Source organism: Pygocentrus nattereri, chromosome 25 (assembly GCF_015220715.1).
Source record: "Pygocentrus nattereri isolate fPygNat1 chromosome 25, fPygNat1.pri, whole genome shotgun sequence".
Lineage (NCBI taxonomy): Eukaryota > Metazoa > Chordata > Actinopteri > Characiformes > Serrasalmidae > Pygocentrus > Pygocentrus nattereri.
The window spans coordinates 19,079,315-19,094,942 of NC_051235.1; the positions used below are offsets into that span (position 1 = coordinate 19,079,315).

Below are 15,628 nucleotides of genomic sequence, written 5' to 3' on the forward strand. Positions count from 1 at the left end.
CCAAATGGTAGCTATGAGTATATAAGATATAATCAAATATTTTTGTAATGGAGACTTTTCTTATTACATTTATTATTTTTAAGCTTTCATCACAATATACAGGGGAAAGCGGCACAACACATTTTGCTTTTTGCTAATCATTTTAGAGTATTTGAGGAAGATTTTTTTTAAACAAACAACCTGCACATCTTCAACAAAAGAAAATGCAAACTTTGTTTCCAGCACTGATCATTTCCCCATTTAAATTTAATTAACACTTTAATTCTATGGTATTTGAACCAGATGAGCTTTCCAAACTAATACATCAGAATTCATCGATATGGGTATTGTATTAACTGGGAGGCTAACCTCACCATGTGAATGCTGTACTTTAGCTTGGCTAGTTCTCACTGTGAGTTATGCATATGCTTTAAAACAATGTAGCAACAAAGACAGTAGTTGAAATAATACAGGAGGCAATGTGATTTATATATTCAATTCAATAACTGGAAAAAAAGATGAAAAAAGTTACTTTTATGGTCCAAAAACAGGGTGAACCTCAAGAAATATCCATCCAATTGCTATGAAAATTCACATGAAATACATGAAGATGACCATGTTCTACTTGGACTTATTTAACATTTTCACAATTTCTCCCATGTTAGTTTGTACCCTGCTCTTCCCCTACCCTACTGTTCTACAGTCTTGCATACTGTATACAAGCAGTTCTGGAAGCAGACAGTATGAAAAACAGGTCTCGTACACCAACGTAAGTTGCTTAGCTTTGTAGAAGCACAACACTTCAAAGTTCCACTGATTCCTGTGTAAACATTTCTTCACTAGTAATACACTGTAACCAAAGGCTTATCGTGTTTTCACTCAAGATCATCCCACATATCCCTGAAAGGATCAAGCACCCTAATAGCTCTTGCCTGACAAGCCATTGTGGAGCTATAAGCGCTAAGACCCACAGCATTCGAGCCATGCTACTGTTTCACTTTCAGTGATCCGACTAAGTGATTTGGAGTTAGTGTGAAGATCCTGTAATCTATCGACAGTTTTCTTTCTCTCGATCTCTCTACCCATTGTGTATAGGGGTTTTTATACTTTTATACCCTCATCCCAACACAGTCTTTATCTGCTCTGCCTTCTATCTAATGAGAGTGACCATTATTATTCTCTCTGTTGTGCAGAGGTCAATTTTGACGTCACAACTGCCCGATCTAGGTCATACTTGAAAGAGGATGTGCCCATGGGGGCTCAGATGTGTCACATATCCATCAACACCAACTTTAAAGTCTCTTCAGCAAAAGCTATCACCATTTCGAGGACGAAATAGCTCGCCTGCCCATCTTTCCTCACTGTGGAATCAGGTGACCGATAAGTGTCTATTGTACTGCAGCCCAGGAAACATGCCCTCTAATCACTGACAGTGGAGGGTGTACTTATGGTGCTGGGCTGTGCTTTGACTACTGTTCACAATGCCGAAGCTACTTTCAAACAGAGGTATTTTTAAACAGTGTATGTGCAGATAAGTTACAGAAGGTACCTTGGATACCCTTTCATAATTACAATATTGTTACCTCAGGAAACCGACTTGCTATGTGTAGTTTTTTTTTTTCTAACTTCACACATCTCTTCCGCCAGTCTGCGGCACAAAACAAAATGAAGTGTGGATGCCACCACAGTTTTCAAATAGCAGGTGGAGAGAGAAGAGAGTGCAGTGCCATTCTTCCAATGCTTGTTGAACAACCGAAATAGAGTCTAGCTAATCCCCCACAGAGCTACGTGTGGCTGGGCCACTGTGCTGGTTCTTAGATTGCATTTATTAATGGAGGACATATGCATGCTATATTTGAACCCACTTGTATATCGGCGTTGTCGGATTAAAACCTTGTATCTCCAAAATAATAACTTTACAGGAGAAGTAAAAAACTTAATTTACTTTTAATGTAAGTCAAAGACATCTTTCCAAGTAATTTTGGGTTGTTTCTTTTGGTACATACACCATGAAATTTACAAAAACGTAAAGTACAACAAGCATTTTTGGATTTCGTCAAAAACTGAAAAATGACAAAAATGGAGATTGGTCCATTCCATTTATCCTGAAATTATATACATATATGTATATGTGTGTGTGTGTGTGTGTGTGTCTGTGTATATATACAATATATACACACAGCACTATATATATATATATATATATATATATATATATATATATATATATATATATATATATATGTGTGTGTGTGTGTGTGTGTGTGTGTGTATGTATATATGTATATATATGTATATGTGTATATATATATATATATATATATATATATATATAAATACAGCACTATATATATATATATGTATATGTATATACAGACACACACACACACACACACATATATATATATATATATATGTGTGTCATCGCTATATTCCTTGTGCGTTTCATGATGTATCAGTCATACTTCATGATGTATTTAATAATTCTGCGGAAAGGGAACGAGTGATTTACATGTGATATTTTAAGAGCACACTTAATATTGGAGTAAAATGTTCAATTAGTGCTGTAATGTCTGTTTATATGCCACTGATTATGTTGAACTATCAGTAAAGAGTTTTCGTTTGCTTATTTGTAGTAACAAGAAGAAAAAGTAACCAAGAATAATTCTAGTACATTAGTAGCACTGACAGTTAGGCAAGTTAGCGATATTATCGATCCTTTCATTTTTTTAAGTGGTAGAGATTGACAGATTTTTGGCCAAAATTCAGGCAAATACATCAGTAACCAACAAATAAAGGCAATAAAAGGTAAAAAAAATCAGAAGAACTAATGCAGCAAGGCTCAGAATTACATGAAAACTACCAAGAAAAAATCTGAAACAAACTAACACAACAAACTGCAGGTGTTAAGGACAATGAGGGGCAGAGCTGGAACATTCTAAGGACATCCAGGTCGGGCGCCCTGCAGTTTGTTTTTAATTAAATACAATGCTCTTCAATTCAAATTAGCACCCAACATGTGCACCATCAGAGCTTTGAGCTTATAAATGGAGTAGTTTTATATAGACAGTAAACGCGAGATCCCAAACAGTATATAATGGTGATCACAAGCTGTCATGTGATGCTGATAATCCTTCATAGTGCTGTTTTAGAAGTGAACAGATTGAGGACCGTGTTTCAGCCTTAAAATATCATGTATGTGACATTTAAATGACATTTCTTCAAGAACAAGCTGTAAATATCTGACCTGTTTCTCATTTGTCTCCTCAGTTTATGTTGTTGCCAGGTGTTGTTGCCTGCTATGCAAAATTCTGCTGCACTGTTCCTTATCAACAGTTTTTTGTGACTAAAAATAGACAATCAGATTTAACTAGCTGGCAAACTTGTTACATTAATGGTAGCAAGGCATTTAATTTAACATGTCAAATATTGATTTCATATTTCAAAGTGTAAAGTTAATAAGTAATTTGTTTATTGTGTAATTGTGAGAAAATGTTGGTGCAAAATCCAAAAGTTCCTGAATCAATAAATCATAGGTTATTTACATTGAAAACCAGCATAGTGCATCAAGGATTCAGGGGCTGGAATGGCATTTTAAAGTTTCTAATGCAGCAAGAGAGTGAGCTAAAACTGCAAATTGTGGATGATTTGGGTCAAACACTATAGTAAGAGCCTTCCTAGGTACCACATCCCTATAAAACTCATCCACCTATGCACTCGCAGCAATTCTAATTATCTTGTCAAGTGTGCCTTCATCTCTGACAGTTAAATTCCCAAAACAAGCTGTAATATTGAAAATGAGAAATCCTTTCACCAAACAAATGCAGGCCTTTGTTCTGCACAGTTTTACTTACCCTGCAGCCTTTGAGCTTTGCTAATTAAAAAGTGGGGGTGTACAAGTACTCCATTTACTCCGTTGTTGGGACATATACTACAAAAAGGAAAGCTTCCAGTTCCTTGAGAGCTGAAGTCGTATTTGAAGTCTGCAATCAAGAGCATCCTATAAAGTATCTCATTAATAATGTTTGGATCTGGTAACTGGAGGGATCACAGAAGGCCTTTAAGTTAATCTTGTTTTTTTAAACCACTCTTGAATTTGTTCAGCGGGTGTGGAAGCATCATTTGGGAACATAGATACATCATGAGGGAACATGATGGAACATTATGCTTTGAAGACATCCTAGCTTTTTCCAATAGCAAACATGTTCGTATATAGAAAGAAGGTTAAAAGACGAATCATCAAATACTTTTTTTTGCTCAGGGATCTAACATGTATACTTCTTATGCTGTTCTGCATCTGTGATCTTGAATAGAAATGGTGTATATATCACAAACTCCAGCTTTGTGAAGATAAGGATGAACATTACTCTTGGTAAAGGATCATGCAAGTCTAGATTCAGTTCTGTGAAATACTTTAGGATTCAGGAATGATACAGAAAGCACAGCTTTAACTAGCAATGTGTAATGACAAAGCTTTCGGATAACAAATCAATTGTTTACATCTTAAAAAACAGTGTTTTTAATTGAATGTAGGGACTTAAGATAGGTTCAGCTTGTCCATGCCCTACTTGACGCCAGGCTCTCAAGCAACCCATTGACTATAGACAGGTCACAATTGAAAGAAGAACAAGACAGATCAGGAACGTGGCCCCTTTTTCTCAACACTAATGCAGTTTCAGGGGTGGTTTTTGCACTTAGCAAAGCTGGGCAGCCACCTAGTTCCTCCAAGGCCAAGGGTCCTGTTAAAATCCAGAGATTTACTGCATGTGTTGATGTTAAATAACTTATTCCAAAATATACACTCCTAGCAAAAATGTATTAGTCTCTACTATAAAAGCCACCAATGCTGAAAGGAAAAATACCAGCTCTTCTTTCTGTTAAAGTTTGTCTGCAAACTTTCATATGAAACTTTAACATTTAAAGACATTAAAGGTAAAAGATAACCCACATTAAGTTACTTTATCTGTTTGTTTAACGATTTATTGTTAGGCCCATTAAAAGTGTAATGTTTTGTCTTTTTTTGCCCCGGGAGTGTACATACATTTTAAAAAATAGCTGTTATTTCCAACTTTACCAATTATTTAAATTAATTTCAGTTCCATCTCACCCATGGCTGTAATGTTCCGGTATGAACAAGGCAATTAAGCAATAATCTACTTTCTGGAGAGGAGGTTCATCATGTGGTTTTCTAGGTGTTAAGAGGGAAAATCTAATGAAGTTATACAAGAGTTACAAAGAAACAAAAAAGGAAGGAAAGCAAAAGCAATCCATTCAAGTGACCAATTACTTTTCTCAAAATGTAGTGGGATTATGATGCTTATGTTCTGCCATATAATCTGCTGTATAATTACTTAAGTAAAAAATGTCTAGAACTTAGTTGAAAAATCGATTTATATATGTAAGTTGTTAGATATAATGACTAGAATTAAGATGATTTCACTTGCCAGATACAGCAGTTTTTAACGTATTCAGGGGGCCCATTCCTGTGTTTTGCCTTGGGTCCTAGAATCACTCCATCCCTAACGCAGTTAAGCACCTGTTATCATGAATTTTGACTCTGATTCCTTTAAATGTTTTCACTGTGATTGTTACTGTTTCACCTCTGATTCTGATACTGACGACGTGTCCTCTTTCTTGTTCATTATCAAGCTGTTCTATTGCACTCAATTTAGCACTAACAGCATGCTGTACTGAATTACATATACCACATGACAAAGAGCATCATTTACCAAGGACAGCAGAGCACAGAATAAAGCCCACCCACAGAAAACAAACATTACTGTGAAGAAAATAACACAATTCTAAGAATAAAAAGCCATTAAGGCAGCTGCGAAGTCTCAGTCAACATCCTATTATTGCTGACATTTACAGGTTATAGATAAACTGTGCCCTGCAAGAAGCTGCTTTATATGAGCTGGGAGCATATTATGAACCAGAAATGAACCAGACTGAGTCACTCAGAGGGAGTTGATGTGAAAGGGTATAGTGTAGATAAACCTACCAATTTCTTTACAATGTTTGTGATAGAAACCAGACATCATGATATCTACAATGCCAACACAAAGCCATTTTATTCACTATCCAAAACAGGTGAATCTACGTACATGAGGTTTTATATGTATTATTGATAATGGTAATATAGTGGTAAATCTGAAAAAAAAAACTCAGCATTTAATGTAATAACTCTCTGTGATGGGGCTGTAAGAGGCATTTAACTCTTTAGATATCTTGTTGCTATCAGCACCCCAGTGAACAATTTCAACATCAAATCTGAATTTCAACAATTAAATTTAACAATTTAATAATGCAGACATTTAGAAAATTTGGTGGATTTCCTCTTTAAAGGTATGATAGGGTATAGCATGGTATAGTACATCTCTGACCTGCAAATTGCACACAAGTATGTCATTACCAATTAAAAAATGATTGAAATAGATCACTCTTTTTAGTGCTCACCTTAATCTATTCCTTAGTAATTAAATATTAGTTTCTCAATCCCTGTCATTTCCTAACATTCTAACGTGTTTCAGTTAATCTTAGAGCAGAAAAAATGTATAAATGAATATAAATAATCAAAATATCATCAAGTACATTTGAAAATAAATTGCTGTTGTTAGAAGAAAACTTCGGATCACCAAAATGATAACTTTACAGGCAAAGAAAAAACCCTACTTTACTTTTATTGTAAGTCAGCCAGACTTTTTTCCAAGTCATTTGGGGGTTGTTGTTTTTTTTGGTCCATTCTTTATGAATTTTACATACAGTGCAAAGGGCAACAGGCATTTTCAAATTAGGTCAAAAACAAAAAAAATAAAAAAAAATGGAGATACCAACACCAGTGAAGTATACCTATAAAATATACCTATTATATTTTTACAGCCCAAGCAAACAGTGACAGTACATTGTCCACTCATCTCATCAGTTAAAATTTTTTTTAAAAATTCAGCAACACATTTAAATTCATCATTTTGTAAACACTTACATGTTTTATAACCGCTTCAGACACTACTTGTTGGACCTTGCTGGTCAAATACATAGGTAAGATGAGGATTCCAAGTGTCTGAAAATCTACTAGATTTCTCAGCATAATCATCTCCATATGCAACGTACTATAGAGCTCATTCAGCCAGGGTTCAAACTTGATAACAAATGATTTTTGTACCAGACTATTAAAATGCTTTTAGTTATGCTGGATCACCTGGATCTTAAAACGAACATAAACCTGTATATTTGGTGACCAACTAGGAACTAGGATAGCAGTTGCAGGGTCTAAGGGCAGGTCAACGTTATACGCATCAGAATAACCAAACACCTCTGGCCTGAACTTGTGTAATCCAGAGCAAAACCAAAATGAATGGGCCAGAGTTCCTTTATAGATCTTACATTTAAAACATAAGGGGGATACAGATTGATATACAAAGTGTAACTTTGAGAGTAGTGTAATCTATATATTACTTTGTACTGGATTAGCTGATAATTTAAATGAATGGAATGTGAATGAATGCCCTGCAAAGCTTCTGTCCAGGAGTCATCACAGACCCCTCTTTAATATGTCATGATTTCATTGCTTGGTCAAGCATTTATACTAACTGATGAAGAATTGCTTTGGTTTGCACTGTCCATTTACTATGGTCAACTCAGCAGTGACTCTAATAGCTAAGTGAAGGCTCAATGTTTCCATAATTTTATTGACTGTTTGGGTATTTATCTCAACTAATAGACTTGGTTTGCACTGTCCAGGTACTTAATTATACATTGACTCCAATAGGTATGTGAAAGAAGAGACACAAGGAATGGAGCTATTTAAGAACCAAATGGCCTTTGGAGTCAACCTTTGAAAAGGAGGAATTCCAAACACATGTACCAAACTGGGTGGCTAAGAAAAACATCACAAGTAGTGGAGTGTTGCAGCTTCTTTATTGCTTCTGAACATGTCTGGCTATACTGTGTCATTTTTTAAATTACGAATGTGATTGTGGATATTGCTTCAGTTTCGATGTATTCATTGGACAGAGGGTGAAAGATGAGTGAGCAAGCTCAAACATCCTTAAAGGTAAAGCTCATTGAGTAATGGATAGTGTGAAGGACTTTAGATGTACTACACTCATTGTGTCAAACAACATGAATTCAGTGCATTATAATTAAGGTCAATGTGGCTTAAATGCCCATCTCATCCACTTAGGATGATCATAAAACTTTATTAAATCACAGTAAGGCCATTAAGCACTCTCTTTATGTTTTTGAAGGATACTTTGCTATGGTAATGGATAGCAGGTCAGTCCTTAGTGCTTAACAGTCCTCTGTTTGCTGGTGCTGATCCCTTGTCCATCTGTACTTTTGAAGGGCTTGGCACTTTTCTGGACATGCACATTTTAAAACTTTCTTTATCTCAATTTTCCTCCCTCACCATTCTGGCCCTCTCCAGTTTCTGCTTTCATCAAGAAACCAAAATGTCAGACTGCTGAGGTTGGGGCAACAGTGGTATTCGAAGCAGAGACAGAGAAAGCAGATGCCAGAGTAAGATGGCAACGGGACGCTAAAGACATCACAGCCAGTGACAAATACGTGATATCAGCAGAAGGCAACAAACACTCGCTCACCATAAACAATGTTGCCCCAGAAGATGCAGCAGGATATGCTATTATTGCTGGGGCCTCCAAAGTCAAATTTGAGCTTAAGATCACAGAAGCAGAAGGTGGGTTACTTTTGGGACAGTTTCACACCTGGCACTTGCCTTTGTTTCCTGACCATATCACCATCACTTCATTCTTTGGACATTGGACAGCCACACCTTGACCCCTGTAACCATGCACAACCACCTTCTTTATAATGGCACTGATCAGCTTCTGTAATACAATCACTGGGGCTGAATTAGCACTATTTGTTGGCCAGTCTTAGTGCACACTTTGGTTTGTGCCCTGTTTGAGATGGTTTTGGATACAAAAACAAGGTAGGTCATCACTCTTTTTGGTGCTACTGTGAAGGCCTACTGTGAACTAATCTATGAAAACCAGGCCTCTTCCAACCACCGCTCACTCCAAATACTGATGACCTTTACCTCTGGCTGTGGAGATTGCTTCCCTGAGAGGCACTTGACAGCATGGAGAGAGTGTTCATGGAAAACTGATAACCAGAGAGTACAAAACATGGCTGACATATTTGAGGAATAAATACTTAGTGGCTTTATTTAACAGTCATATCAAATCTAGCTAAGTGTTGCTATGGTATCATTTACTTAGCAGTTCTTTTGAAGCTTTCAAAGTGGATTTCTTAACCTTAGCTGTTTAAATATCTGGGATATTATAGTTCAATCAGGATTGCTGAGAATGCCAGTAAACTTTTTTACGTTTAGTAGCAGGAGCAATTTCTCAAGTAGCTTTGAGAGCTGGTGTAGAGGCAGGGAAATTTTAGCATCAATTTACTGTGCACACCTAATTGTGCCCCAGTCCAGCCACTGTGAACTCCTGGCGCATATTGTGTTCCATAACACTTCAGACTGGCTACCACTTATTGAGTTCAATTCGCACCATGATATGTTTTATGTTCTCCAGGCAAAGCACCTGCAAAGACAGCAGCTAAAGCTCCAGCAAAGGAGACCCCATCAGATGCAGTGCCCCCTGCTGATGCTCCTCCAGCAGCCCCAGCAGATGCTTCATCAGGTGCACCTGCAGAGGCTCCAGCAGCACCAGCCCAAGCTTCGGAAACCAACGGTCATGCTCCAGACAATGGAGCCCATGATGGTACATTTCTTATTCTTAGAATAATAAACATCTTTTAATCTATCCTTCCTCTATTACTGAGTTTAGCTGTAAATATGGCTCTGTCAGTTGCACCTAACAATGTTATAAGTAAAAAAAAAAAAAGATACTAAACTGTCATTGGGGTGGTACCTTCAAGGTTGCATCTTTGGTACCTCTGGGAAAAATATGGGAAGGTACAAATAAGTACCTTTTCTTTATTAAAAAAAAACAAATAACTTATTAATGGCATATGATTGGACCTTAAAACTACTGCTGTTTGTACCTTGATGTATGAAAATGCACCTGTACCTGACAGTGTAATACCACCACACCATGCTCATTTCAATCATGCCAAATAAATGAAACTTGATTATTTATGTTCACTTTAGCCCTTATTCACGTTTTGTCTTATCGCAGGCCTTCCTGAAAGCCATCAGCCAGACACCAGGCAGGACCTGACCGGCCTCTTCACTGAGAAACCTCAGAGTGGGGAGGTGAATGTGGGTAAGCATTGGCTGTTTTAGCTACCTCTAGGCCATGTTGTACTGCACATATAAATGCTGTAGGACATGTTGTACTGCACATATAAATGCTGTAGGCCATGTTGTACTGCACATATAAATGCTGTAGGCCATGTTGTACTGCACATATAAATGCTGTAGGACATGTTGTACTGCATATATAAATGCTGTAGGCCATGTTGTACTGCACATATAAACGCTGTAGGCCATGTTGTACTGCACATATAAATGCTGTAGGACATGTTGTACTGCACATATAAATGCTGTAGGCCATGTTGTACTGCACATATAAATGCTGTAGGACATGTTGTACTGCACATATAAATGCTGTAGGACATGTTGTACTGCATATATAAATGCTGTAGGCCATGTTGTACTGCACATATAAACGCTGTAGGCCATGTTGTACTGCACATATAAATGCTGTAGGCCATGTTGTACTGCACATATAAACGCTGTAGGCCATGTTGTACTGCACATATAAATGCTGTAGGCCATGTTGTACTACACATATAAATGCTGTAGGCCATGTTGTACTGCACAAACACTATATTGCCAAAAGTATTTGCTTGTCTGGCTTCACACGCATATGAACTTAAGCGACATCCCATTCTTAGTCCATAGGGCTTAATATGATGTTGGCCCACCCTTTGCAGCTACAACAGCTTCAACTCTTCTGGGAAGGCTTTATGGGGATTTTTGACCATTCTTCCAGAGGTGCATTTGTGATGCCAGACACTGATGTTGGATGAGAAGGCCTGGCTCGCAGTCTCCACTCTAATTCATCCCAAAGGTGTTCTATCAGGTTGAGGTCAGGACTCTGTGTACACCAGTCAAGTTCTTCCACACCAAACTCCCTCATCCATGTCTTTATGGACCTTGCTTTTTGCACTGGTGCGCAGTCATGTTGGAACAGGAAGAGGCTATTCCCGAAGTGTTCCCACAAAGTTGAAAGCATGAAATTGTCCAAAATCTCTTGGTCTGCTGAAGCATTAATAGTTTGTTTCAATGGAACTAAGGGGCCGGGCCCAACTCCTGAAGAACAACCCCATAATCCCCCCTCCACCAAACTTTACACTTGGCACAATGCAGTCAGACAAGTACCGTTCTCTTGGCAACTGCCAAACCCAGACTCATCCATTGGATTGCCAGATGGAGAAGTGTGATTCATCACTACAGAGAACACATCTCCACTGCTCTAAAGTCCAGTGGCGGCGCTTTACACCACTGCATTCCACGCTTTGCATTGTGCTTGGTGATGTAAGGCTTGGATGCACCTGTTTAGCCATGGAAACCCACTCCATGGAGCTCTCTATGCACTGTTCTTGAGCTGATCTGAAGGCCACATGAAGTTTGGAAGTCTGTAGCAATTGACAGCATAAAGTTGGTGACCCCTGTGCACCATGTGCCTCAGCATCCGCTGACCCCATTCTGTCATTTTACATGGCCTACCACTTTGTGGCTGAGATGCTGTCATTCCCAGTCGCTTCCACTTTGTGATAATACCACTGACAGTTGACTGTGGAATATTTAGTGGCGAGGAAATTTCACGACTGGACCTGCACATTTTGCAGCCTATCACGGTACCACACTGGAATTCACTGATCACCTGAGGGCGACCCATTCATTCATAAATGTTTGTAGAAGCAGTCTGCATGCTTAGGTGCACATATAAGCACTGTGGGCCATGTTATATTGCATGCGTAAACACTCATATATGTAAATGTGTAAATGGGTGGGTCTGAACTGTTGTACGCTGAATAGGTGGATATGTATACACTGTTCTTGAGACATCATGAAAACAATGAATACAAAACAGTTTACTCTCCACATATAGACTATATAGGCTGAGGAGTGAATGTTTGAAACCATATTTACATACTATATCAAACTCTTTTTGCCTTGCCCCTTTTACACATCACTTACAGGATCATTTAGGCATTTTCAGCTCTTGAACAAGGTTTGTCCAAGGCTCTTTGCCCCGAAACGTGAAACAGAAATGCACCAGCTTAGTCAAAGTCTGGAATGCAGAAGGAACTTGTTTTATCATCTACAGGTGGAAATATTACCTTTGTGGCTAAGGTGTGTGGCGAGTCTCTGCTGAAGAAGCCCACGATTCGATGGTTCAAAGGGAAGTGGATGGACCTGGCCAGCAAGTCAGGGAAACACCTACAGCTCAAAGAGCACTATGACCGCAACACAAAGGTCTGGCTGTGATATCTATGACTATCCTATTTACAGATCCTAATTACGATTGTAGTATGTTCCATTTTTAATTGTAAACAGCTATGCTACAGTATTCAGACATGTGAAAAAGTTAGTACACCCCATGAAAAGTTTTGATCTTTTTTAAATGTATGGGCATAGCAGTATTTGACCATCAGCTAAACAGTATTTACAGACAAACTGTACAGATAAACATTGCATAACAAACAAAAAAAAGGACAGCCCTGGCTTCAGTAACTGATATTGTTCCTTTTGACAGAAACAACTTTATAAAAGCTTTTCCTATAACTGTATACCAGTTTCTGGCAAATACTGAGAGAAATTTTTTCCCACTGCTTCATGCAGAATTCTTTCAACTGTGCATTGCTGGAGGGGTTTCTTGCATGTACAGTCCATTTCAAATCCTGGCCCCCGCAACATTTCAATGAAGTTCAGATTTGATCTTTGACTTCATAAACCTCCATTTCTTCTTTTGAGATATTTCTTGGTGGATTTAACTGTATGTTCGGGATCATTATCCTGTTGAAATGTCCACCTCTTCATCTTTAATGTTTTCGCAGATGGCTTCAAATTTTCCTTAAGCACTCTCTGGAAAGAAAGAGAATTCATAGTCGTTTCTATGAATCCAAGCTCACCAGGCCCTGACGTAGTAAAGCAGCCCCAAACCTTTGAAATTTCCACCATGACACTTTTTGGACAGCTAATTCTTCCTCTGGCACACATCCCGTGTGGGCTATATTTGTGCATTTCTTTTCTAACGATACACTGTGCATGTACATTGACATCCACAGTGGCAAGAGCTATGTGCAGACGCTGTGATGAAATTTTGGAGTTCTTTTAGCATTTTATGGTCTGCTTGTGGGTTCAATTTGCTGGCCTGGAGATGTTGGCAGTGGTTTTAAAGATTCTCTACATGATTATCTGATATCTGTCCAAATATGCTGAAAAAGTCAGAACTTTTCACAGGGTGTACTTACTTCTTTACATGATTGCAAAGCTGTGTATTATTGTATGTATTGTATATTGTTGCTGAAGTTTTTGGCAAAAGAGCCACAAAATGCAAAAAGACCTACAATCACTCAGTTGACTATATGAATGAAGTTACATATGTAAACTGTCCCACTGATTTTGCAGATATATACCTTTGAGATGCACATCATTGCAGCCAAAGCTAACTTTGCTGGAGGTTACCGGTGTGAGGTTACTTCCAGAGACAAGTTTGACAGCTGTAATTTTGAGTTGACCGTGCATGGTAAGCACTGACATGGCATTTATTAAAGAATAGTACATTTTAGAAATCACACTTGGCAGAGAAACTGCTTATTGGTTAATAGAGAGAAAGCAAAACGATGTGATAATAAATTCAGAGTGAATATTGGGCTAAAGTGATAATCTCAAGTCATAGTACTTAAGCTGTTGAGAAAAACATGCAATGACTTTTCTTTAAAGACAACGATTATACACCCACACGAAAAGCAAGACACAAAATAATCACGGCATAAAGTGCAGACTCCTTTAGCTTGAAGCTCAGGTTCATGGATTTACATTTTTTCTATTTTCTTACAGAGGCACAAACAGTAGAGGGGTTGGATATTCGCGCAGCGTTCAGACGCACGTGAGTGGTACTTTTGGTATAAGACCTTCTGCAGTGAATTAGATTTTCTGAGTTTGTAGATAAGTCATTACATACATACAGACAGGTGACAAAAGAAAAAGCAACTTTAAGAGTGCTGGATTACATCTCAGTCAAAAATCTCCTACAGGTGTTCAGTTGGGTTGAGATCTGCTGACTGCGAAGGCCACAGCATATGATTTATGATTTTCATACTTACCAAACCATTCAGTGAAACCTCATGCTCTACGGACAGGGGCATTTTCATGCTGGAAGAAACAGCTTTCATCAGGATCAAAATGCCTCTTCGTAGGACAAAAGTGCTCAGAATGATTTTATTATTGATTTGCAGTGACTGTGGCCACAAGCTATACCAGAAAAACACCTTTCAATCACAATTTAATTAATTAATTAATTTCCAACCCTATTTAGCTCTCCCATAAATCTAAATGTCATTCCAGCCACTGTTCCTACTGAAACACCAGCCAGTTGAGCCATCATTACGACTGAAGCTCCTGCCATCTGTGGCCCAATAATGAACTCTCTTTCAAAATCACTCAGATCTTTTCCGATTTTATACATGCCACAAAGCATGATAGGCTGTTAATTGCTTTATTGTATAATGCAGTACACCCATCTGGAAGCATCTGCCTTTTGCATGCTTCTCCACTAATCCAGGTTTTTTCTGTAATTTGTCACCCATCTGTAGGTATGTTCATATTAATTAGCATCTGTATGTGCTAAAGTACTCTGTCAAATCAATACATGGGAAATGATGTTTAATTATCTCGTTGCTTGGACGTCCTGATCACTCAGGAGTTTGTCTGGAGGCAGTAAGAAGAAGATGTCAGGACTTGGCAGGTAGTTAATGGAGTTTGCTGCAACAGCACAGGACATATTCATGCACTTAAGGTCTCGAGACAACCAATTTCTCGCCAAAAGGAGGGCATGTTTTTGTTCTCTCTGTCCTTCGATGCCCTGTTGTCATTTTCTTTTCATTCTTGTTTCTTTTATCTCTGTCTGGGAACATTTTAAGGATGGTTGACTCATATCATTGATGTACATTTCTTTGTGAGTCACTGCCTTAGAATGGTGTAACCTCCAGCCTTGCATTTCCTCTCTGCCTCTCTCTCTCTCTGCCCCTCTCTCTCACTGTCTCTCTTTCACACACCTCCTTTCCTTGTCTATCTCTTCCTCTGGTGAGGATAACGTTTCAGCCCTCCTTTTTTGGCATATAAGAAGTGTTGGACCTTTGAGTGAATATGGTTTCCCTGTCCACTGATCTTTGCAAGTACAGTCTCAGACACTGAGAGGCCTATTAAAATACTCTATGGGACAAATCAACATGGAACAGAGCTTTTTTAATGCTGGTAATTCCATTAAAGCGCCCATATTTTTTTTTGTGATTTTATCTTAAAAACAACCACAATTTACAATCATAATTTACTTCAACTTTAAGCTGTGCCTTTAAGCCACAAATATGTAAATCACATTTGTTCTGATTGGCTGATTCTCTTCACAAGTCAAAGGAGGCATGCATATTCAAAATG

At 38.2% G+C, this 15,628-nt stretch overlaps 1 protein-coding gene across 8 annotated transcripts in view; it reads left to right on the forward strand.

Moving 5' to 3' along the window:
• Positions 1-15,628, forward strand: part of mybpc3 (myosin binding protein C3) — a 53,369-nt gene that overhangs the window by 950 nt on the left and 36,791 nt on the right. For 4 of the 8 annotated variants that reach the window (XM_017706156.1, XM_017706155.1, XM_017706160.1 and 1 more), the window contains exons 2-8: positions 8,405-8,674; positions 9,531-9,719; positions 10,137-10,223; positions 12,297-12,445; positions 13,601-13,718; positions 14,033-14,081; positions 14,895-14,939. In XM_017706156.1, coding sequence (XP_017561645.1) covers positions 8,405-8,674; positions 9,531-9,719; positions 10,137-10,223; positions 12,297-12,445; positions 13,601-13,718; positions 14,033-14,081; positions 14,895-14,939 — 907 coding nt within the window. The remainder of the gene's footprint in view (positions 1-8,404; positions 8,675-9,530; positions 9,720-10,136; positions 10,224-12,296; positions 12,446-13,600; positions 13,719-14,032; positions 14,082-14,894; positions 14,940-15,628) is intronic. The other 4 variants (XM_017706158.1, XM_017706161.1, XM_017706159.1 and 1 more) reach the window with 2 other exon arrangements.